The sequence below is a fragment of the Phaenicophaeus curvirostris genome, chromosome 2 (genome assembly GCF_032191515.1).
Source record: "Phaenicophaeus curvirostris isolate KB17595 chromosome 2, BPBGC_Pcur_1.0, whole genome shotgun sequence".
In the NCBI taxonomy this organism is placed as follows: Eukaryota; Metazoa; Chordata; class Aves; order Cuculiformes; family Cuculidae; genus Phaenicophaeus; species Phaenicophaeus curvirostris.
Window position 1 is genome coordinate 86,741,596 of NC_091393.1, and position 26,083 is coordinate 86,767,678.

The following is a 26,083-nucleotide window of genomic DNA, read 5'->3' on the forward strand; positions in this document are numbered from 1 at the left end:
AGAAGATGCTTATTGGAGTGTAGTTCAGTGATAAAGGAAAAATTCTACGAGCTCTGAGTCTCAGTATTCACAAACCATCTGAGCAAGCAGAGCCAAGCATATTTTTGTTCTGTAAAACACAGGTAATTCCACTTCTGTAGAATTAGAAACCCAAGTTAATCAGAACATAATAGTTACTGCTGCCCTCTACTAGCAGTTCTCCAGGTGAATGGATGAAATACGGCACTACATCCCATTCCTTAAAAGTGCATTACAGCTAGCTAAGCCAGTATCATTAGAAGAGAACTAAGTTTACTAAAATCATTTCAGACCACAGGCCACTCACTGTCTCTAACCTGACCATTTCTGTACTCCACGTAAACATACCATTGTTGATGCATTCATTTACATATATTCTTCTGTTCAAAACAAGAATTCCCAACTTTCTACAGTTCAAAACAAACTAAAAACACTACACAGATTATTCTTAATATTCTAGACCTGCAATTATTCAATTATTGTGAACTAATTTCAGTTATTAACTAGCTCCCCTGTCTAAAAGCCACTTAGAAAATTTTTGTTATTTTTTACTAATATTTTATTAAGCTCTTCTTTTTCAAATAAAATTACTTAAATTTTATTTACAAATAAAGTTTTTATAACTGATATCCAGTTAATTTAACTATATTTCCACTTATTGGATAGATCAGAAACTACTCCTAAAGCTAGAGGAAGATTTAATATTCTGTAACTAAGTGTCATAGTATTTTTCCTGATTCTTTAGGATTAACAGTTCTTACACACAAATTATAATTAACCTATGGAAAGCAAGCACATTGTTTATGCCAGCATACTCTGATTGCACATTAATTCTTTATTCTTATGAAGAACAATGAGTTACCAAACATTTATGGACGCATATTTTTTTACAAAAGTTCAGGAAAGGGGACTAAAAAATCCCACGACATGTACCAATCATACAAATTCTGCATCAGACGTATCAGCCGCTATATTCACCTGTCTGTAAAGCAGCTTTACATGCAAAATCTTGAAAAAACATACCAATTTTATCAATACAAAACAAAGTAATCAGTACGTATTTAAAATTTATGAGGCATTTCTATGTGAAAACAATCACACTAAATAAGCTGATTCAGGCAGTTCTAGGAAAAGCTTTAGCTGAAAACCTATATTTACAATCAATCCTAAAAACAAGCAGAACACAGCACCAACCCAAGCATTAGCTCAATTAAAAAAAGGAAAAAAAAAATGAAATCCCTTCTCAGCTTAATAACTTGTTAGTTCTTGACAAGTGCAACAACATAACAATAAGCCAGTCAAAATGAGTTTTTAAAGCGAGGTTATGCCCTTCGTGTTGTGTTATCACAGTGGCAGATCAAACTGCTGACATGGACTCTTTCTGCCAGCAGTGCTGATGCTGCCTCTATGAAGCCGCTGTCACGGAATAGTCATGGTACCTGCTCTTGCCCATAGAAAAGCACTAAATTGAACTCGAAGTAGTGTCTTTGTGATATCTTTTCAACAAGTCATGTCCCATTCAGCCTGCTAGTTTATCTCTGTCAGGCTGGGGGCCCAAGTGGTTTGCATGAGCTGTCAGGAACAGGTATACCAACCTGCTCAGTGCTAAGGAGGTAATGCATCTTTCTGGCTTGATATTTCTTCTCCTTTTCTTTCTTTTCTAGGTCTTTCCTTTTCTCTTCATCTTCCTTCATTTCTGCATACTTTTGTAATTCATTCCTGTAATAAAATAAGTCTGTTAATTATAGTACAGCAATAAAAGACGTGATAATGTTTTATTTTACTTTAACCCTTTTATAGCTTCACAGTGTTTTGCTATTATGTATTAGCAGCATATTGACATGACTGGAATGCAAAATTACAGTTAGTTCAGTTCCAAAGCAGCAGGATTCTACATAGATATAATTGTGAAGAAATAGGATTAAAATTCTAAAAACAATGAACAGTATGTTAGCGCATATTGTTTATTATTTTGAAGTATACGTCAATGCATGTGTTTTTATAGCTTGATAAGGTAGCTATAGATGCCCTTATTTGTCTTTGTGAGTAATTTTAGTTTTAATTTATCTAAGAAGAAGTTACTAGAATTTAGTGATTTTCCTTCAAATGGTTTCAAGATAAAAATTGTGCACTCATGTTTCAATTACTGCCTTGCAACGCCTCCTTCTGATCTGCAAACAGGGGAGACGTTAAGGAATGAGAGAGAATAGTAGACACTCCTGAATCCTTGAGCTTTGTGTAAAGTTGAGAACGTAGGCATCAACTGTATGCAAACCTTTTAGGAGTGTCCTTAAGAGGAGTTTCCAAGAAGTTAGGCTTCTTGCACAGGTCACTTTCTATTCTGGTCTGGTAACAATGGTACAGGCCACCATAAGAAACAGGAATGGAACCACCCCATCAGTCACAGCATGGCAGCAGTTTGCAAACACGTGAGGTCATCTAAATGGGCAGGTCTCCCTATGCAACAGGTAGTTGAAAATTCTCTCATTGTAAAAGAAATAAGGAACTCCATCTAATAACCAGTTCTTGAAGAATGGAGAAAATTTATTATTCTAGTTGAGTGTTTAGAGGAAAACTGTAACAGAAAATGGAAGTAGATTTCCTCCTTAATGGCTTTTTCTCATAGAGCCAGGCTTGTTATAAATTATGCAAAGAGTGGAGTCAATTAATGTTCTATAAGAAATGAAATTCTGTGCCATTGTGCACAGTGAACATGTATGTAATTTTTTTGACCCAGTCAAAAAAGGTTAGTTTGATTAACCACTGTTATTTCTGTTATTAAAAAATGGCTAGTTCAAATTAACCTGTGTGCCAAAGACACCGTGCATATTCAGTCAAGCATTTAGATTGTTTAAAAGTTAATTAAGTGAGTAAATTCTAGTCTTTTATTTTGTTTAGCATGTGTGTACACGATAAAATCAAAAGCAAAGAAAAATATATTATTCACAGTTCTGAATAATTCAAATATTCCCCCAAAAGAGACTATTTACAGAGATCAACATTAATAGTCTGCATTGTTTCAATGAGCGCCAACCACGACACTCCAGGACAAGGATCAAATCCCATCAAAATACGCACATGAATAAGTTTGTTAATATGAATAATCCCATGGGAAAGCCATATTGCTTAAAAATATTGCTTGTTTTTAAGATTGTGACTCAGGCTTATTCTTAATATGTTAATTATCATATTAAATTAATTCATCAAAATATGTGAAAAAGCAATAACAGCTTTATAAATAAGAACGCTATGAAGTCAAACTCTTAAAAACAAGTTGCAATGTAGAATTTTTTTCATGCCATCTTTCAAATATTATCCACCAAAACACATAAAAAAAAGTAATTAAATGCATTAGTTCAAATGTAAAAGAAAAAATAGAACTAAAAGGAAATAAATTCAAGATAGGAAAAGACATATAGGTCTGATTCAACCTTTGGAACTATTTTTTTGTTGCAGTTTACTGTTAAAGGCTACTAATACAATATTTCAAACAAGGTTACTTATGAAGCACACTGACGTTTAAAAATCACCATGCTATGCTTTTGCAGCAGTGTAATTTTTTTCCAACATAAGATTAAATTGCAAAATAAATGAATTACTTAGAGTGGCATGGCCCCCATTTTGCCACCCTTCTCTTGAAAATTGCTTATTAATATGAAAAAAGAAGTTGGAAAATAGCCTGTTTTACTTTATGCATAGCATTTCAGGGCCTTAAAGCCTGTAGAGCTGGGCTAGCTGCACATTTTAGATTGTGTTGGCAAGCAGGGATGATGACCTTTCTGACCTGCATCTCAAGGCTATTATTAATCGCTAAGTAACCTGGTAAAGCCAAACAAATTTGTTTCCATTGAAAGGATCTCTATCTGTGTCTGAGAATTTGTGCTGTACCAAACAAACCTCATTAACTGTGTCCATTTTTGACAAAGAACTAGGAGTTGGAGAGATTGGTGACCTTTCTTTGTCCTTAAGGAACAGATTTCAGAGTCACTGCATGCAGATACATAAGCATTTTTACCTGGGAAGTCTTTGTTCTACATCAATCAGTCATAAACAAATGAATAAATAGACAATGCATACAGTATCAACTTTTTCCTTTTATTTTATGCCATATTACCTTCGGTATCAGAGTGTATGATCCATGTTTTACATATTTAATACTACTTCTTGATCCTTTTCAATTACAGAATCCTCTATTTGCCTTTGGTACCATTATCTATAACTGATGAAAGGTCTATCAACATATTACTACAGTTTATTCATGTTCTTACATACTCACATACTTCTTCCCAACAGTGGATATGGAACCTTTGTTATTTAGAACATAACTGGTGATAAAAAACCCCAAATAATGATAAAAATACAAATTTGTATTACAGATGTAATGATAATGGGATGCAAAATGCTTCCCATTGTAATTAATCTGAATTTACCAGATCACTTTGAATGAACGATTAATAATCATTATTTACTGAAATTAAATGAATTCTAAAATAATTGTTGAAGTTCAACATGATTCATGATCTTTTCAGACAATTCTGTCATCCAAATCATTATGATCCTTCCTTATTTTCAGATGTCCTCATTAATGCTGTACAATAATCCATTTTAAAGTTTGAATGGTTTTATGCAATTGCAAATAATTTTTAACATACTTTTGCAGCCTACACATTTTGTCGGTTGTGCTAAAATATTTCTATCATGTGTCGTACTGCTCCGTACAGTTGTAGAGAACATGCAGACAATTCTGTCTCAGGGATAATAGATCCCAAGATGATTCTCTCCTGAGAGGCAGTACAAAACAAGGGCTACGCAGTAGTTCAAACGTTGCTTGACTGGAAAGCACAGATGTTTTAGTATAAATATAGATTTATTCTAAAGCTATTTGAACCTGAAACTTTCATCTCTTTTATCGTACTTTCAAGATTGTGAATAGGAGCAACAAAAGCAGAGGAAAGCAGTTGGAATGAATATACTGTTTCACACATTAGCAGATTAATACTAATATGTTATGCACTGGGCAGGGGAGGTCACTGTTACCATGCAGAAAAATGTGTACAAGCATAAGTGATACTTAAGACATAAACTTAAGACTTTCAAATAGAATTAGACTTCCAGATAGCTCACATATAAATGAGTTTATTGAGAAGTTTCTGCTTGTGACCTTGTACATGTATACCTTCCCAAAGAAAACAAATCCAAACTCCATTAAAGTCAATTGAAAGTTCACTGGAATTAACTGATCTTTCGATTAAACCCTTACACTTACTGCCAGCATTCTCTTTGTTCATACATATCTTAGGTTCATTGAGCAATAGTAAGCAATCTTTTCTTGGAACTACATATTATGAATACTAGTTATGACGCGTAATACCCTGCAGATTCTGGATCAAATCTGCTTCAGGATTAACTTGTCATGGTTCAGCGTGAAGTGGGAGAACTGAATATGGCTAGATTGGTTGTCCTGTGTTTTTAAAGCTTTGTCAAATTTTTTGGGAGAAGAAGAGTTCTGTAAATGCAAACTGTATTTTAGGTTAATTAATAACCTTGTTCTTTTTTTAAATAATCTGTCTTTTGCATGGCTCATAGTTGGAATAGTAGTGCTTATTAAACTGTTATAACTGAAAAAGTGGGTAATATCTTTAGCATGTAATGTTTTCATTAGCTTAAAGTTTATCTCCGTATATTAACAGCATCTGCTGCATCTTACTACAAAATTGGCTTCCCATATAAGCTTGGTCTACTCAGAGTTTTTCCCAAAAAGAATTTTATTAATATCTTCATATAAGAAATATGTAAGAAATATGAAAATCATTCAACAGATCAGAAGAATATCAATGTTTATTAGCACAAGTGTAGGATGCATTCTTTTGTTAAAAAAGCAATTATACTGGGTAACACAAAGTGTGTTTTCCTTATCATAATGAATGTTTTATGTAATTGAAAATAGGCTCAAAGCCCACAATTAAAAATTATCTTAGGTGACAACTCTATGAAGTAGCTATTGATTTGTTAATGATAAAATAGTCTCCTTTATATAGTTTGAAAATAAAACATTTTCATATGACAAGGTAACTTATTGTCATTCTGATACTCCATTATGCAGTAGGCAGTGGTGTTGATTCCAGCTATGAGATGCAAATCCAGTTGACAGTGCTCCTGCTGTCTGTATAAAGGTTAAAAATACACATATAATATTGTTCCTAGCACTTTTAGAAAGGTCTTCCAGTGATGGTTTCAGCAATATACAGATTTTAATAATTCTGCATAGAACTGCATAATTTTATAAATTCACACTGACCTACAGGTATTGAACTTTATCAAACTATTGCATTCTGTTTGCATTTTCACTGGCATTCTATGATTCTTTGACCAGATAATTCCTTTTTAGTAACAACAGCATTTGTACTATTTGGTTAGTAGATAACCATTAAATTATAATGATAACTGAAGTAACGGGCATCTAAGAAAATCAATAATTAGTATAGTTGCCTAGAGTACCCCAAAAAAGCAGAAATATATTGTGATTTTAAACAGTTCAGTCCCCAAATCATAAAATTCCGGCAACATAGGCAGTGGGAAACCTTAAGGAGATAACCTAAATCGATTTTACCTTTCTGACTATATATCATCCTCCCTGCTAAAATACAGAATATGGAAGTGACAATGAAATTAGTGGGACAATACTTTTGGTACACTACTGCATGCCACTTGATTTCACATTACATTGGTGTAGGTGAGAATGTAATATGACCTGCCATGATAATATCATTTGACTTCATCTATTGTATTTGGGAAAAAATGAAATATGTTTACAGATGAGCCCAGGATGCAAAAATAGTTTAGAGAGCACTGTACTTTCAAGGCAGTTTAAACAGAAGACACATACTACATATTTATGTTAGCTCTGTAGCACCCAACAGCTTGATCATCTTCAACATTTTCCTGATTTTTTTACTGACCAGAATTGAGCAGCTCTGTAATCCCCTTACTCCTCTCTACCATGATGCTCCTGCGTGTATCCTGAAAGAATTCTTTGACCAAAATATTTGATCTCAGATTGCAGTGAAACAGATGCTCAAAGAAACAGCCAGTTATTAGTGGTGTGAGGCATCTTAGTGCCAAGGAGACCTAATACAAATGGGTGTCCAAAATTCTTCTAAATTTAAATGTGTTTACATCAACCTATTCCACAACTAAATCATGACACTGTCTTCAAAATCGGAAAGAATGATACTGCTCTGCCATTGCAGTGCAGTGAACAGGAAATTAACTTGACTCCTTACGATGAAAAAAATTAAAAGAAATAAAGATAAGAATAGGCGTGCAAATACACCCTTCAGTTTCTGTTACCAATAACTTTACAGAAAGAAATTTGTAACACCTTAATATCCCATTGTAATTTGTGTATTGTAGAACATATTCTGCATACCTTTCCTTAATCACATAGGGTACACTGCCAGCAAAATTCAGTGACATACCAGTTCAACTGTCAAGGTCCACAATGTGATCAATTCACTATGTAGGAAATGGGACGAACATAGTGGTGAAGGGCATACAGTGAATGAATACCCTGTGCAGATCAGGAGATCAGGACACCGCATGTACCAGACGATAGGAAAGAACAGACTGATGTATCCTTCTTATCCATCCGATTTCCACTGCTGCAGTTAGTCAAAACGAGTACAACAGCTTTTCAAAATACTGATTGCAGATCCAGTTTATAACTAAAAAGGGAGTACTCTCCCTAATCCATTATACAGAATCTTCCAATTAAAGTTTCAATGACAATAATTTTTTCTCATATTTATTTAAAACCTACTTTTTTGATAACATACAATCTTGTCAAATTATTCCATTTTCTGGAAACAGGCAAACTTATTGGTCCAAATCTTTTTCAAACTGCAGTGATGTTAAAAATAAGTTTTGTAAAAGATCAAATTTAAATTATGATATTTTGCTAGCTTAAGTATTTCAATTTAATTGAACTGTAAAACACACCCATTATGGATAGGGCATAAGAATAACTACAACAGTTGAAGCTCCTCTTGACTGAGGAACTGGATCCAAGTCTACTGGTTCAGTTTTATTTACATTCAGATTTATACTAATATAGCTAACCACAACAGGAAATTTTTTTTTACTCCGTATCTGTTTGCTATGGAACCCTTCAAGGAAAATAATCCTGACTGATTAGATGAAATACTGAAATGAGTATCTCAGGGTAAAAAAGCTCATCTGGCTCTGAGTGGATAACAGCCCTAACACAAAGCATCCTGGTAGCAGTTTAGCAGCAGTGGTCATTTCTAGCACAGCATCAGTGTTAGGCTGCTAATAGAGCAGTCATGCTCTTAATTTTTCCAGCAACATATAAAAGAGGACGTCTCACTATGGCCAAATACCACTGAAAGTTTTGTAGTGAATATCATGTGACAGTATCTAGTATCTTTTGACAGTGCAAATCCCAGAAGACTATATATGCTACCATCTGCACAGTAATAACTAGAGGAAAGCACACTGCTGTGTTTTGCAACAGTTAGGCTCTTCCCAGTACTAGAATGAACTCATTTAAGTTGTTATCTCACTGCTGCAGTGCAGGGCAATGTAGACATATCTGTATTTCTTTTACTTATATGGTACTTGGCAACACGTACAATATTCAATATTATGTGATTTAAAAAGCAAACATGACATTCTAACTTCTAGAGGTCATCGGGTAAGTTGATTTTCCTTCTCAGGGTATTGTGAAACAATTTGACTGAGGTCTACTGACTGACTCACATTTTTTATTTACTTTCATATAAAAGTCTGCACATGTTTGAAATTAAAATGGTACACTTTGTTCACATTAGACAGGTTCTACAGTGGCAAGGTAGGGAGAGCTTTTATGTATTGACCCATTAAATATACCAGAGCAGTAATGCCAAATAATGCCTTCATATTGATTTTCATGGCACCTGACAGTTTTCTCAAATTCCACAGTCATAGAACAGTTTTACCACTTGATCATCTACAATGGCATTTTTAATGAAGCATAAGACATCATGAAAGACACAGCAACTCAGTACATTTTTTTACATAGCAAATGTAATTATTTTAAATACTGCATTGCTATTTGTAAGTATGTGATTTCACAGCAGAAGATAGTTAACAAAATGAAAGCAGTAACTAGATCCAAATTTTCAGAAGTGCTACAAAACTGTACCTCTTATTGTCTTGAAAACTTTGAAGAAATAAACACCTCAAAATACCTGGCATTTTTTAGAATGGTGTGCAAGAAATAACACTGAGAATTAAAGTCTGTTCTTTGAAATTTGTTTTACCATATAAACAAGTTTACATTTACTTATTTAGATATCTAATTATTTATGCCTAAAGAGAACACCCAACATGTAATTCTATTTTCTATACCTAAGCACATGATCTTCTGATCTAAGTACTAGACCCGATCATGAGTAGCTAAGCACAAGACTAGACAGTGGTGAGGCCTCCCAGCACCAAGTACAAGTGGGCTAATTAGTTTCGCATCTTTTTGGGTGTCATGCAGCTGAAAGACCAAATTAGTTTGTCAGATGAGGCTGTAAACATTCTGCAGTCGGCTAGTTAATTGGATAAGAAAAGAATAGACTGCTTGGAGAAAAGAGGCAGAAAATGCTGCTTTCTTGAAACACTTTGTCATGTTGATTTGGTTTGAAGGCAGTAGGAAAGATGAAGTTCAAGGTAAAACACTGGGATTTAGCTTCACTGTCAAGGATAAACAACTTAATGGATTCATGTAATTATCCCCACAAGGTGAAGGTGCTGAAGAATTTGAAAGGGGGTTAGTAATAAGTAAAAATTTTGCAGAGCTTAAAAAAATAATGCTCACCGTCGGAGGAACTATGGCTTTTAAATGGGGTATTCTGAGCATGATACATAAAGATGAAGAAGCTCTTTTATGATACTGTGATGACAAGGTATATAAATCAATGTATAAGCCCACATTACATCAGAAGAAAAAAAAAGCATTACTTCTTTTAATTTTTTCTGTACCGTAACTGTGCTGAGTTCTGATGCTGATAGTATTTTAAAGGATGTTTGAAAATCTCTCCAAAATGGTCACACAAATTATTTTAAACAGAGAGACAACATCTTAAAATAAACTCCACTGTTTATGTTTAGCACAAGGAGTACTAGAAGTTGGCTAGATTAATGTATAGATTCTGGATATTAATCTTTCAGTCTAGTACAGAAGGATAAAACAATAAGCGATAGTTCAAAGATAAAATCAAACCATTTCAATGAGGAAATATGGAACATACTTTGGACACCAAAGGTAATTAAATCCTGGAGCAGAATAAAAAGGATATTTTCTATCTTTTGATGTTTTTAAATCAAGACTAGATTCTTCATCCAAAGCGTAACTGGCTTTTAGAGATATTGTCATAAATTGTTATTGATAGATATGGTACTGATGATAGAGCTGAAGTCAGACTAAACCATCTGATTCAGAATAACATTATTTTGAGCAGCACTACAACAAAAAGAAACCAAATTTTTTTTTGTTATTGTTCATTATTGTTCCAGATTGTAACAACAGAAGACAATTACGTTTTCCATGAGTTCTTAAGAGAACAAACTCTTCTTAGCTAAGAGTTTATTTATAATGATTTATGCAATCCAAAAACAATTAACTGAAACTATTAATTCTTTTCTTTTTTTTTTTTTCATTTTGGACATTTTTCTATTAAAAACAGACAAACAACCAATATTATGAGAGACTGCATACTGCTCTGCATCTTATGCAATTCTATGATACTTCATGGGATATGGTAGGATAAGCCAATAATTTTCCACGACTAAAAAATCTGAAATGTCAAAGAAAGATCACTGAGCCTCCACATCCTTAGTCAAAAATCAGATTATGAACTTGCAAAAATACAATGCATAGATACCATGCTTCTAATACTATAACACAATCTTGATGTGACTGTTTTTAAAGGTCTTCACTGCTGTAGTCTTTCTTTCTTCAACATAAATGGGAAATAAGCAAGGCAGTCCAGCCACAAAAGCCTTCCACTGAATAAGGCATTGACGAAAAACACCTTACTTAGTTTGGTCTTCCTAAATATTCCTGCTGTTTCTGAGCATTTTGTTAACTACTTATTTAATAAGGAGTTATGAAGCAGCTAATGGCAATTTTCTAGTGGTACTCACACAGAGTATCTTACATTATGATGAAGAAAAGGTTGTGGTGTTAAATCAAATGGCCTGCTGTGTGTTAATTAAAAATAAAATTAACACTTACATATCTGTTTTTCTTTTGTTTCTTTGGAGAACTCAAAAATAAAATACATTCAGCTCACTCTGGAAAACCCGTATGCATAAATTTAATACTCACTGTTGTATCTGTAGCTACATTCAATATAAGCTGGACTATTTAGACAGCAAAGAGCAAACTTAGTTGCATAACCATTTGTATACAAATTGCTTTTACAAATAAAAGAAATATCTGATTTTGTAATGTAATACACAAAATTCATGCATTTAAATGTTATGGTTCATTATAAACTGAAAATTGCACGCCAAAAAGATCCATCACCTTGTTTTAATGATAAAAGAACTGCGTTGAGTTGAGTAAATGGCACATAAAATTTGTCATAATTCTAATGACCTAAACAGCTGAAATAACTACTACTCCAAAAGGCACATGAAAAATATTTATATACTTTTTCATGAGTCTTCAGCTTCAAGTGGTGGAGCTTCCCTGATAACCTAGTACAGGCTGTATATAGATGGCCTGTCATGTCTCTACAATTAGATAAAACCAGAACTGCTATAATTTAATCAGTTACAACCTGAAAATTATATTTTGAAAATCAAGTTTATTAATATGTAATCTTTAGGTAATCATATTTATTCTCCTAATTTACACAATATTTATGATACTCTACATGTCCTTGAAATAGCGAACAGGGACACTACACTATGAAAAAGTGGCCTAGCTGCTGGAGATCATAAATTTTGTTCAGCTTTGGATGAGTTCAAAGAATTGCCATGTAAGAAAAGCCTTACAGAGGGAATTTATCTGATTATGGCAGTAATAATTACCCAGCTGTTTATTGCAGATAGAGAAATAATTCATGTAGGCAATAGGCCGTGGTGGCAATGACACTCTGCATTTAGTAAATATGCAAACTGTTCACTTCTAATTAACCAAGCTAGAGGATGCCCTTATTAAATGTATAAACTAAAAGTGCCTTCCTGACAAGTGATGAATTGTTACATTGCACAAACTCTTGCCACAGAATTACTGGAGTGAACTTGGGGCTTAACTTCATTAAGAGATCTTGTGGGATAGTTAAATGAGGATGGACAGCATAACAAGACCTATCTGACAGTCAATGATATGTTAGTGCTTAATGAAACTGTACCTCTTTCCCTTTTCTACTTATTTTACGGTGAAGATTCTACTTCAGACAAAATATGACTGTGACATCTGTCTATATGGCAATACAAAATGCTAAGATTAGCCAGTCTTTGTTGACAGAAAATATTTTGTAAGCTGTCAGTAATTCCAATGGGCCCAGTTCAAAATAAAAAATCTATCCAGACACCACAGCACCTTGAAAGCTCACAGGTATAAAACTACTGTTATTCTACAATACTATGTTGTCACACCTGGTTTATTCTACATTCACCAAAAGTAAGGAGCTACATCACAGACTACTTGGTCCAATGAGTGAATGCAAGGAACTCAAACATCTTTCTGCACACTCAGATAAAAATTTTCCTTTGGATACCACTCAAGTAAAGCTTAATGTTTAATCTGCTACTCTTAATGATGTGCTTGCTGTGCAAAAATACATGAGAAAATACATATTTTTAAAGTCTACAATTCAACCTGTTACTTATGTTGCTTCTGCTATTCATGATTATCTGAAAAACTTGATCTGTATTATACAGAGCCAGCTAAAAACATGGTAAGGCTGCTTTCACCACTTTCTCAAGAGAGGTATGAATAGAATAAGGTACATGAGATATGTCCAGTTGAATATGCATTGGAAATTCAGCTTACATGTATTCATCATGGTTCCTACTTTAACTTCACTGAATTCAGAAAGAGCTTTCCTGTGGAGTGAAAACAGGATATTGCCTGCTCTATAGCTTTAGCTGGTTCATTTAAATTTCATGATCAAACTAAAAAGACAAAAAGTCCATCTAAAATGTCTTGGTTTGCAAAATGCATTATTAAAAGCATATATTTATATAAGAATATATGCTGTATAAAAACATATATGTAAACGAAACTGTGTTAAAAATGTATGAAGGTAGGCAGAGAAGACCTAAAAATGGACTGACTTGTCAAAGAGGGTCTTTTATGCTCAGAATCTGTAAAGAAAGCTAGATTTGTGGACAACACATTTAAGAAGGAAGGACCATCATAAAATGCATGACTGTAGAGAATACTTTAGTCAGATGAAAGTATCTGTAAAATATGAACACCTTAATATTGTTCAATGGACTCTAGGTCAAATCACTGAGAAGAATCAAATAACTCAGTTTTTAGGTCTTGCTCATCCTAACATCAGGTTTGTAGCTAGGGAAGTAATCTGGGGACCTCAGTGGACTACAGTTCTAAGTTTCCTACAAGATCTAGCAATTGCACCTGAAATCCTCTGGAAAAGGCACAGATGTCACAAATTATGTGCCCTACCAATCAAAATTAGTATTGAAATAAAAGAAAGCATAGGCAATTGTGTCTATTTTTATGGCTCCCAAAGAAAGCTAACAGGATAAGTTACATTCAGAAAATTCTAATCAGAGGTAAAGAAGTTAGAAAAGTGTAGTGTATTTCCTCTAGTTATCTTTAAAGACAACAAAAAGAAGATGGATTGAAGATAAATTAGTTAATTAAACACGAAGTGAAAGACAAGGTTACCAAAATGAATTTTCTATTATTGCAAGAATTCTAAGGAGCTGTCTGAAAGGCTTTGGCACTAATTGAAAATAGACTACAGAATCAATTGCTTCTGCAGTCAATGAGGAGGAACATTTTAATTGAATTATAAGACAATATATGCATTCTTTAAAACTCTTTGACACTTGTGAAAATGGCCAGGACTTACCTTTATCAGAAAGGAACAGACAGATAGAGGCTGAGCAGATTCTCCTCACATTACTACGACAACACTTGATTTTTCTCAAACCTACTTCATAGAAAACAGCAATACCTCAAAAGTTTTAAGAAGCAAAGTCCTTGTCATGTTAAAAGTAAATAGACCTCAGTAATGCTCTAGTAATCAAGAATAAGCTAGATACTCAAACTTTTTTCTTTACTACATGCTCAGGCGTATTTGCAGAAAAGCTAAACATTGGATTACCACTAGCAACATGTAACAATACTGGATTTCACTGTTCATTAAGATTACAAAAAAAATTAGACTACACAAAGGATTTGTGAGTATACATATTGCCAAGGAAGAGATTTTTATCCCTTTTCATTAACTATTTCATAGAATCACAGAATCACAGAATGGTTTGGGTTGGAAGGAACCTTTAAAGGTCATCTAGTCTAACCCCCATCAGTGAGCAAGGACGTCTTCAGCCAGAGCAGGTTTCTCAAAGCTTCATCCAACCTGACCTTGAAGGCTTCCAGGGACAGAGCTTCAACCATCTCTCTGGGTAATCTGTGCCAGAGTTTCACCACTCTTATTGTAAAAAATTTCTTCCTTATATCTGGCCTAAATCTACCTACAGACCCTGCTAAAAAGTCTGTCCTTATCTTTATTATAGGCTCCTTGAAGTACCAGAAGGCTGCAATATCGTCTCCCCAGAGGCTTCTCTTCTCCAGGCTGAACAACCCCTCTCAGCCTGTCCTGAGAGTAGAGGTCCTCCAGCACTCTGATCATTTTTGTGGCCCTCCACTGGACCTGTTCCAATAGGTCCATGTCCTTCTCATGCTGAGAGCTCCAGAGCTGGACATAGTACTCCAGGTGGGGTCTCACCAGCGTGGAGCAGAAGGGCAGAATTGCCTCCCTTGACTTGCTGGCAATGCTTCTTTTGATGTAGCCCATGATATGGTTGGTGTTCTGGGCTGCAAGCGTGCATTTCTGGCTCATGGACAGCTTTTCATCCACAAGTACCCCCAAGTCTTTCTCTACAGGGCTGCTCTCAATCCCTTCATCTCTCAGCCTGTATTGATACTTGGGGTTGCCTCAACCCAGGTATGGGGCCTTGCACTTGGCCTTGACATGTCTTGAAGATCAAAAATCTTTAATGATGACTGTGATACTAAATCCACTGATACATTGGCTAGTCCAGCTTGGATGAAAGTTACACTCTTCAGGGTCACTCTCAAGGCTTTTTCACTACTAAATCCAACAACAACGGAAAGGAGAATTTGGTGTCAGTTCTCCAAATGTGTGAAATTCACTATTAATAATCCTAATAGTGGTTACATACACTATGATGCTTGCTAAAGCTAGACACACGTCTTAGTTTGCTACCTTTAAGTTACTATTTACTCAAAAGAAAAAAAGCTGAACTACCTGCCTTGATTACACAAGTACTCAAATGCCTTTACTTTGCCTTCACTGTGTTAGTTTTCTGATACTTCTGTCTTACTGAGTTCTCTGCCTAGGGATAAATTTAAATAGTGTCATTCATCAGAAACAGAGTACCTTGTCCCAAAATCTTATCTCCAGTTGCACACCTGACTTACAGCAAAGTTGCTTTACTGCAGTTTAAACACCAGTGTGTAGATAACCTTAGTCAAAGAACTGCAAGTTAATCACACAGTTGGGCATCTGACATCATCCATAAATTCTTCTGATATAATGGCACCAGCACGCTAATTTATGTGAAGTGATGTCCATTTGCTTATCATGTATTGGGAACTGTTTCACATAAACCAAAATTCTAATGCATCATATGGAGTTAAAGCCTTTGCTAATTGCTTTTGGCATATTTCCCCTTGTAACCATCTTGCCAGCTTTTAGAGATGTTAAATGCAGCTTTAAAAATGTTTCAATGCAGCTTTAAAAATGTTTCAAAACAGGTTTTTTCTCTAAAAACAAATATACTAACTTCACTGAGAACTAATGGAATTTATTTTAATGCATGCATTCATAGATGCACCTAACTAACTAATTCATATTCAGTTTGAATACAAAATGTGTTGGTATTTATTTAAATACAAATGGATGCTATAGATGAAGATTTATTACTAAAATCTAAAACAGCAAAATTTTGTAAAATAAATATTTAAGAACACGTTCTTTACTTGGCTGGTTCATAACTTCCAATGTCTTGTAGGAAAAACAGAATTCAGGACTAATGAGCGCATTTCACCATTACACTGAAGCTAAACTATACAAATATCAAGAAAAATCTGAGTACGTCTTTATGGAGACAGAGTTCAGGGTTCAAATTTGTTCTTTTGCTATCTCTCAAGGAATTCTTCAAATCACTTCTCAACGTAAATACTAGGGACTCTACTGGGGACATCAGCAGCCATCATACCAACTGGTTCTGTATCAGTGGAAGTAATGGGAATGCTGGAGGAAACCCACCCACTCCTCAGCCAGTCTGGGAGCTAAAGATGACAGCTACCTACAGTTCATATGAAAACAGTGCCTTAAGTTAGGATAAGCAGCCTGTTAAGTGAGTGCAAACTCACACATAATATGACTATTATTATTTAATTATATTTTAGGTCAATTTCTGTTAAATCAATTTCTGTTAAACTTAATTACATCCCTCTATGGCTTTAAACTGGGGCAGCTTTTATTAAGTTTACTTTCTCCTGGGCTTTTCACAGTAAAGACACATGATAAAGGTCTGGCTATTAAGTGAGGGTAGCTATTAAATAAGGACGGCTTGTATTAAAACCACATGGTAAAGATGCAACTACCGGTTGAGAAGACCCTTTAGTAGGCGAAATGTCTTGTATTTAAAAAAAAAAATAAAAAGGTAAAGTAGGAGAGAAAAGGAATTTTGTCTGATAACGCTTATAAGACACTCTTATAAGAGAATGTTCCTCTGAAGTTTCTCTTAGAAACAAGTGGTAATTTGATACAGGCTTCTTAATGTAAGAAGAGAAAATTAAGCACAAACCCCTATTGTGGAGAACAATAGGTAAAAATGTATCTCAGAGGGACTTGCAATGTGATTTCACATAGTTTTTAATAAAAATTGTTAGCATTATTCTAGAAGATAAGACTGAGAGTCATATATTGTTGTTCATTCTAGAATTACATCATAATTCCAAAACAAACACTGTTTAAACAAACTTTTGAAATTATAAACTTCTAGTACGTGTTTCATTGGTGGGGTTTTGGTTTGTTTGGGTTGGTTTTTTTGTGGGAGTGGGGGTCATACCACTGGATTTCCTAAAACCAGTCTGTTTTACTGTGTTTTTATTGCTATTTGTGGAGACACTTGGTTATTTACTGCCAGTGACACTGCACTAATGCATATATTCTGATGAATACATCTATAAGACAAAAAAACATGGATCCTGTTGTGTTGCTTTGTGGCATTCTAGAGATGTGAAACATTCAAAGCCAGCCTAATCTATGTGCACAAGTGCATTAGTCACTCTGCCAACACGTAGATTTCCATAATACTGATGCTGGAATAAAATACAGCCATTTCATAAATGGACTCCTTCAATTTCAGACAGTTCCTGGTGTTTTTTTACAATGAACAATTGCGATTTTATATACACAATATAAATTTATATAAACAATAAGGTTATACTCTTCCACATCTGATGAGATGGTTGATGAAAATATGCAGAGAATACCTCCTCCACCTTGTACAGTATTACTTGTAAGAAACACATGGGGCTAAAGTAGTTGGCAGCAACTCAGCCCAGTGACAGGAAAAATGTGTTTGGATGAGGGCCTGCACCCGATCTTCACTAAAGATCTGTTAGATTTCATAAGAAGAAAGTTGAAGATACTATACATATTAGTTTTTAAATTTACTCCTCTAAAGAGATTACTATAGTGAATCTTAATTGCACTTGAGAACTGATGGTTTTTTAAAACTGAAATGATATAATCCATTTCACCGAATTAGCTCAAAAATTAATTTGTAACTGTTTTTTATATCTTAGAAATGGATTTTTTTTTAACCTGAAAGGCATACATTTCTGTGAACCCTCGAAGACAGAACTCAAATTAACAGAATATAAATTAAGCAGTTGCCAGGTAGGCGCTCAAATATACTAACTTTGTCCAATATTCAAGTACCTGAAGTAATACTGTTCACCTTACTTGTTAAAGAAAAACAGCACAGAAGTATCTCTTGATTAAAATACCTGCATAAGCTTTATGGTTTTTAATGACCTGTAACAAATACTAAGGAATTTGATGAACATGTCAAAGTACTGAAAGACAAATATTTCTATAGTCCTCCAAAGTTGGATGTGCTAAGCAGAAACGTACTGTGGGCACGGGGAATAAAATCCAAAGCTCCCATCAATCTGTGTTCAGCACAGCAGGAAAATCACTTGCTATCTTGTTTTGTTCACACACACATAAAAGGTCAATCTAACTGACATGTTATGAGCCTTGTTCCAGGTTTAGGGAGGGAACAGAGAGGGGTGATAGAACTATTATAAATAGAGAAGCACGTCTTGTCTCTGTAGTTCATCCAGTTACATTAATTTTAAACAAAAAATTATGCCTTTATTTACTCTCCAAGATTTGGTCTAGTCTTCCTAGTACACTGACTTTTCAAGATTAGAACGTATTTCAAGGATTTCAGCACACGAAGGTACTGTTTAAGAGATGACTGATTTTTTAAGTCTGATTTTGCTGAGTTATGATCTAACTTCCTGCATAAAATATGTTTAAATGAATAGCAATGAAAGCTTAGAGGTACGCAGTTATCAGTGTTGTTCATTATATGTAAAAACACAATGCAAGAGTTATAATGCTATGGCAAAGAGGATGTAGCATCAGCTATAACTGTGGAAAAATAATAGAAATTAATAAGCAACATCCAAAAAGTCAGATAATTTTTTGTCATATATAACTGGTGTATGCTGTTAAACTGTCTTCTAGCTAAACTTTCTTTCCCATGTGATCTAGATGAGACTTCCAGAGATAGTTTTTCACTAGACTTCCTTATATTTCTATACTTCAGAAAGCACAGATTTATCTCATGCTTTTGAACAGCAAAAACTGGATGGATTTTGTCCAGCATCTTTCACTTACAATAAGAAAGTAATGATCATGGTCACCCAGTATTTTGTCGGTTTCTTTCAACTGCTACTGGAAGAAAGTCATGGATCAGGACATCAAATGTGTTAGAGGGAAATAATTCCCTCTATTTTAGAGAGCTTTCAACTTAAGTAAAGGGAAAGACAAGGGATGGATAGGAGAAATAGAGTAGAAACACATAGCAACAACTGTTTTAGCCAGAAATCCAATAAATTAATTAATCTCTTCTGTAACAATGAGGAGTCTGCTTCACTATGTCCACACCAGCGTCTTTCACAATTAATATCCATAGTATGGCTCATGTATGTAACTTAGAATCATAGAATCATATAATAACCAGGTTGGAAGAGACCCACCGGATCATCGAGTCCAACCATTCAAATGTTTTAAGCTTGTGTATACTGGGGGGTAAAAATCTTGTTCAGCAAATCATATTTAAGGAATAATAATCTATGTGTTCTGAGCACGGGTGAAAGACACATTCAGTTTTCTTAAACTGGTACAAACTCAGACTACATCTAATTAATTAAAAGAAATTATTCTCGACTCCTAACAGTGTAAGTAACAACAGAATGTGGCAAGGAGAGAGGGAGGGAGAGCAGAAAAAAGCTCCCATGATCCACCTGCTCAGCCAATTAGACGTTCACAAGCCTATGGGGCCAGATGGGATCCATCAGAGGGTATTAAAGGAACCAGCAGAAGTGCTTGCCAAACCCCATCTACCAGCAGTCCTGGCTGAGTGGGGAAGTTGAACTTGACTGGAGGCCGGCAGAGGTTACACCCATCAATAAAAAGGGTCAGAGGGAGCATCCAGGAAACTACAGGCCTGTCAGTCTGACCTCAGTGCCAGGGAAGATGATGGAACAGGTCATCTTGAGTGCTATCATACAGCACACACAAGACAACCAGGTGAACAGGCCCACTCAGCATCAGTTTATGAAAGGCAGGTCCTACCAAACCAATCTGATCTCCTACTATGACAAGGTGACCTGCTTCATGGGTGAGGGAAAAGCTGTGGATGTAGTGTACTTGGACTTCAGTAAAGCATTTGACACTGTTTCTCACAGTGTTCTGCTTGAGAAACTGGCTGCCACTGGCCTGGACAGGTACATGCTCAGCTGAGTGAAAAACTGGTTGGATGGTCAGGCCCAAAGAGTGGTGGTGAATGGACTTAAATCCAGTTGGAGACCGGTCACAAGTGGTGTACCCAGGTCTCAGTGCTGGGTCCAGTTCTGTTCAATATCTTTATCAATGACCTGAATGAGGGGATTGAATGTACCCTTAGTAAGTTTGTGGCTGATACTAAGCTGGGAGGACGTGTCGATCTCCTAAAGAATAGGGAGGCTCTGCAAAGGGATCTGAATAGGCTGGATCGATAGGCTGAGACCAATGGCATGAGGTTTAACAAGGTCAAGTGCTGAGACCTGCACTTGGGGCTCAACAACCCTATGCAGTGCTACAGACTAGGGGAAGAGTGGCTCAAGAGCTGTCTGGAGGAGAAGAACCTGGGGGTGTTCGTTGACAGCAACTGAACATGAGCCAGCAGTGTGCCCAGGTGGCCAAGAAGGCCAATAGCATCGTGGCTTGTATCAGAAACAGTGTGGCCAGCAGGACCAGGGCAGTGATTGTGCCCCTGTACTCAGCACTAGTGAGGCTGCACTTCAAATATTGTGTTCAGTTCTGGTCCCCTCACTACAAGAAAGACTAAGCTCCTGGAGTGTGTCCAGAGAAGGGCAACAAAACTCTTGAAGGGGCTGGAGAACAAGTCTTATGAGGAGCGGCTGAAGGAGCTGGGGTTGGTTAGCCTAGAGAAGAGGAGGCTGAGAGGAGACCTTATTGCTCTCTACAGCTACCCGAAAGGCGGCTGTAGAGAGGTGGGTATTGGTCTCTTCATGCAAGTAATAGGTGATAGGATGAGAGGGAATGGCCTTAAGCTGCACAATGGGAGGTTCAGATTGGACATTAGGAAAAACTTCTTCACTGAAAGGGTTATCAAGCACTAGCAAAGGCTGACAAAGGAGGAGACTAAGTCACCATCCCTGGGTGTATTTAAAAATGGGTAGGTGAAATGCCTAGGGATGTGATTTAGTAGTGGATGGGTACAGTTGGACTTGATGATCTCAAAGGTCTTTTCCAACCAAGGAATTCTATGATTCTATGTGGCAGAAAACGCACAGGCTTAGGATAAAGAGAATGGTGACTGATACATAGATACATATTTGGTAATGGAGGGGATCCTACACTCAAACAGTTTGATTAGTGCCATAAACATTCTACAAATAAAAGAAGAGGAAATTAATGTTTTATCATATGGAGGTTTTGTCTTTACCTGACAGTCTCGTTATTTACAGAAACAGCTTCCAGGTATTTCTTCAGTGCATAATAATTATGAATATATTTCCGAACATAATATCCTCTCCATCTTTTCTGAATCTAGAGGAAATAAATATTTGCTCATTATGTTTTAAATAAAAAAAAATTGTGTGCACATCAAATAATATGGTTTCCTTAAAAGTGATATCAAGTAGAAGCACCAACACATTTCAGTGAAGAAAATGAGGGTAGGATGAAGTAGTAGTTAACTGTAGCTAAATGGAATTTACTATTAAATGCCACCATTAAAAAAAATGTTTAGTTTTAAACTACTGTTTATACTGCCTTGTAGTAATGAAAAGAAGTGGCTGCTGATGCCAATGGCATTGCAATATGTAAGAATGGTAAAACACAGACAAGAGAAGTGGTGCCTTTTCTAAGGCACAACATGTGTTCCCTACAGAGTCACCAATATCTTCTGCTACACTCTCATCTTTGTGCTCTGGGTACAATCTAAACTGGATAGAAGCCTTCTCAGTAACTCAATGAATCAGACTTTCTGGAAACATCATTTACAATATGCTGTTCTCTCATCTTTAATGTAAGAGGATGCATGACTATTTGTTGCACGTGAATTATAAGATTCTCACAACATATTATTCCTCTTGTATTACAGATAAAGCTTAAACTGGAAAAGGAAAACTCTATCTGTAGCAAGTCCTAAAGTTGTATTAAGAAACTAGGTATCATCCTCCACCAGAAAGGATTCATATTTTGGTACATTTTAAAAACCTTCCAGACTTTCCCCAATAATTTATTTCAACAAAACAATTTCAAATATCTCTGATATTTATAAATTCTAATCATGATGTTTCAAAATGATGACAGATTTACTACTATCTATTTTGTGGGAAAAGTAAGTATTAGGTAAAAAAAATATCACTAGTGCCATTTGGTTAATTTATCCCTATGCCACAACATTAAAGGTGGTAGATGTAACTTGCTTTATTCAGTTATACTGCAGGCTGCTCTCATGCCTCATTATCTCTCCCAGAAGAGGTCAGTATATTCTAGACCAACATTTGAAAAAATAGATCAATGATCTTTTCTTCTGTTCTCAGAGGCTAGTCCCTTTTTCTTTACATTCTTGAACTTAAATTTATCTTCCTGCCTAGTATTCTTTACTACCTTCCTTACATTTTGCCTTCATTTTTTCTCAATATATTTTTAAATCTCTCCATCATCTAGCCTGCACTACCCTGCTCTAGCTCCCACATCTTTGATCTTTACAGCTTTGAAATCTGAAGAGACATAAAAGCTGAAAGGCAGAATCTATGTTAAAAAAAAGCAAGACAGTCTTACTATCCAGAAGCAACACCAAAGTAAGAAGCTACTTACTTTCACTAAATGCATTGAAGAGGAGAATCAGTGTATCTCTAAGGAATGTTTTCCTTTTTTTACCTTTACGTCAATTTCTTCTCTTTGCCAAACCAAGGTATGACTTGGTGGAACGCAATCCTTATGTTTGTGTTGTTTTATTTGGTTTTCCTTATATGATCTCTTATTACAAAAAAAGAAAAACAATGTCTAGTTTTGCTCTGTTTGATTCAGGCAGACGGCAAGGGGGAAAAAAATCTGCCCACTGCACAATCTATCAACATTTGCACTCAGTGACTTCAGCGACTGTATCATCAAGTCTTGGGAGTGCTCTTCAGTAATAGGCAAAATTCTCTCTCCTCTTTCTAGCCCCATTGCAGTCCAATTCTGTACCACTGTGATAACTGACAAAAGTTATTGCAATTTTCCATCTCCTGCTGTTTCCTGAGATGAAAATAGTAACACACTGGAGCCATCTAACTAAGGCAAGGTTGCATATTTTCATTCTTTGTCTTTGGTACCATTTTGCAATCACAAAAGCCAAACCACTATTCTTTAAAGTAAAAACTAGCATTCGATCTCAACTGATGGCACCTTGTGGTACTGTTATGATTATCTCTTTATCTGAGATTTAACAAGAGAATGAGTACACAGGAAAGCTTTCAGTAAGCCTTTGAGTGATGTGTCACCAAGAAAATAAAATGCTGCACTAAAGCTATTAGGAATAAGAGGGTATTCACCTTCAGCATTAGTACACTCTTCTATTTCTCCTTTGTGCATCAAAGTGTATTTTCCTCTTTTCTCAAATAAGACTCAGAACAAATTTAAATGTGTTGGTATTTTACATATATGGTGGTGTTTCTTTGGGATTTTTTTAATAAGAAGGGTTCCAATCACTAGACATTGTTATGATATAAATAAGTAATAGTTATGTGAGCAGAGAACACAGGAACAAGAAAGGTTAAGCACTAGATGTGGTTCTTCACACTAGGTGATAGCAAATTTCATACCCTTTGTAACTCTATTTTCTCATGCACAAGCTTATTGGGTTAAAAAGAGTTAGAGAAAGAGCAAAGAATAAGTATGCCTTCAGAGATCTGGGATTAAGCAAAATCCTAAGCATGTGAATAAGGATCTTAGCTTTGTTTTTCTGTTTGGCTTCAAAATTTCTCAACAAGAGCAACCTGGCTCCCATATAGCTGTGTGCTCATTAATGCAGGATTATGGTCCCTTTGAAACTCTTCCTGTCAGTCTTCACCCCAGAGTTATAAATGCAGAACTGGATATTTCTGGGTTAAATGATCAAAACTCAAGCTGAAAGACAAAAGGCTCAAATTGTACAAAGCTATAATTATCTCCAATGGGCTCAGTGTAGCAATTAAGTGCCACATTCTACCTTTATTTACACCAGTTTTTGCTCAGAATGACTTCACTGATTTCAACTGAATGAAACATAAGTAAGAAAAACTGCATTATGTCTCAAATTACCTGATGCTAGATGTCTGTATGTCAGAGATCACAAAACTGAAGACTAATCTTTTCAGAGAAGAACATTTTATACAAAGCTTCTGTTGATGTTCCTGTCTTCAGCGTGAAAGTTCTAAATGTTTGCTTTTACAAGGAAGTATAACGTGTTACAACTGTATTTCTTTTTAATTCCAAGGTGAATGGTTAAAAAATTCTTGAAAAAAAAGACAAGTGTGTATGCCCTTCAAAGTAATTAGCAAGTTTCAACAGTGATTGGTACAAAACAATTATTGTCATTGATCAGCACTGAACAGATAATTTTAAACAAAGTCATTGTGTGCTCAGCAGATTACAGCTTGTTAACGGGCAAGTTCTAAATGACCTCTTAAGCTAGTCAAATCAATGATGCATATTCCTCATTAAGTAACATCAAAATGTAAGTGGTCTTATAAATAATGTTTATTTTAAGCACTAAAACAAATGGCAAAACCTTGATATATCAAAAGCCATCTGCTCATGGAAATATTTTTTTCCATAGGATTACTTTTGTTGCTGAAAATTTACAGCAACCTTAAATCTTTTAAGAGAGAGAATCATATTCTGACCCAAGAGTCAAAACTGAAACTGATTAAAATTGATATAATTTAAAAAGGTGAAACTGTTAGTTCTGGTTACAACTAAATGCAATCCAGGGAGACAGAGATGTAGGCTGACTTTGACACTATGAGCACGTGTACACCCTCAATAGTGCTTCAACTGCCAAAATTGAAAGTGCCTTTCTAATCTGAAACTGAAATAAATATTTTAATAATATTATGAGGCAAAACTAAGTTATTAAATAAAATAACATACACAGTTATTGTTATATTTTCAGAACACTTAAGTATATTAATCATGAATCAAGCTCAGAATGTGTGAATATCGGGCACTGCTGGCTTAGGAAAACTAAAGTCTGGCCACATATCTTCTGTGCAGAAACTCAACAAGCCCTATTCTCTGTTGTTCTGGACCTTGGTAAGTTCTTCAAAAACAGATGACAGAAAAAAACCCCACAGTCAGTGTTTCCGAATAGTGGCATTAAATCTGCTCTGCAGATATGGCTGCACAACATTTAGACAGAGGAGAACTGGATTCTGACATTTGCAGCTAAATAAAGATCTGTTCTATTGTTTTCCACTGATTTAAATTTCCATTAAAGAAAAGGACATGACTGAAAAAATGGTACTTTGAAGATTTATATCACCTAATGATTCAACATTATATTTCCATTACAAATGAATGGGAACACATTCAATTTCTTCTAAAAATGAAAGACCAAATGCAAAACACCATTTGACTAGAATACATAATTAATTCTGAACTTTGGTCTTCAAATGCCTTCTAAAAGTATACAGCCAACTTTTAAAAGCTGGGTTGCATCTTTTGTTTCCTCACAGATTTCAGCTGCATGAGTATACAGCATTTCTCCACTGCAGAATACTTTCAAACTAGCTCACTAAGGAATAACTAAAATAAACAAACAAACAAAGTGCACTTCTGAGGAATTAGGTGGCTGTTAAACACCTTCAGCTTTCTAATACACACCAAATGTAATATACCATGTATATGTAAAAAAAAAAAAAAAAAACCAAACCAAAAACAGACGGAAACACATCTCTTGAGTCTGAGTTATTCTGGAATCAGAAAGGCTACAAAAT

The 26,083-nt window shown here is 35.3% G+C and overlaps 1 protein-coding gene across 3 annotated transcripts in view; it reads right to left on the bottom strand.

Annotated features, from left to right (window-relative positions):
• Positions 1-26,083, bottom strand: part of SPATA17 (spermatogenesis associated 17) — an 89,635-nt gene that overhangs the window by 50,058 nt on the left and 13,494 nt on the right. For all 3 annotated transcript variants that reach the window (XM_069851018.1, XM_069851017.1, XM_069851016.1), the window contains 2 exons: positions 21,559-21,662; positions 1,614-1,737 (listed from right to left, as the gene is read on the bottom strand). In XM_069851018.1, coding sequence (XP_069707119.1) covers positions 1,614-1,737; positions 21,559-21,662 — 228 coding nt within the window. The remainder of the gene's footprint in view (positions 1-1,613; positions 1,738-21,558; positions 21,663-26,083) is intronic.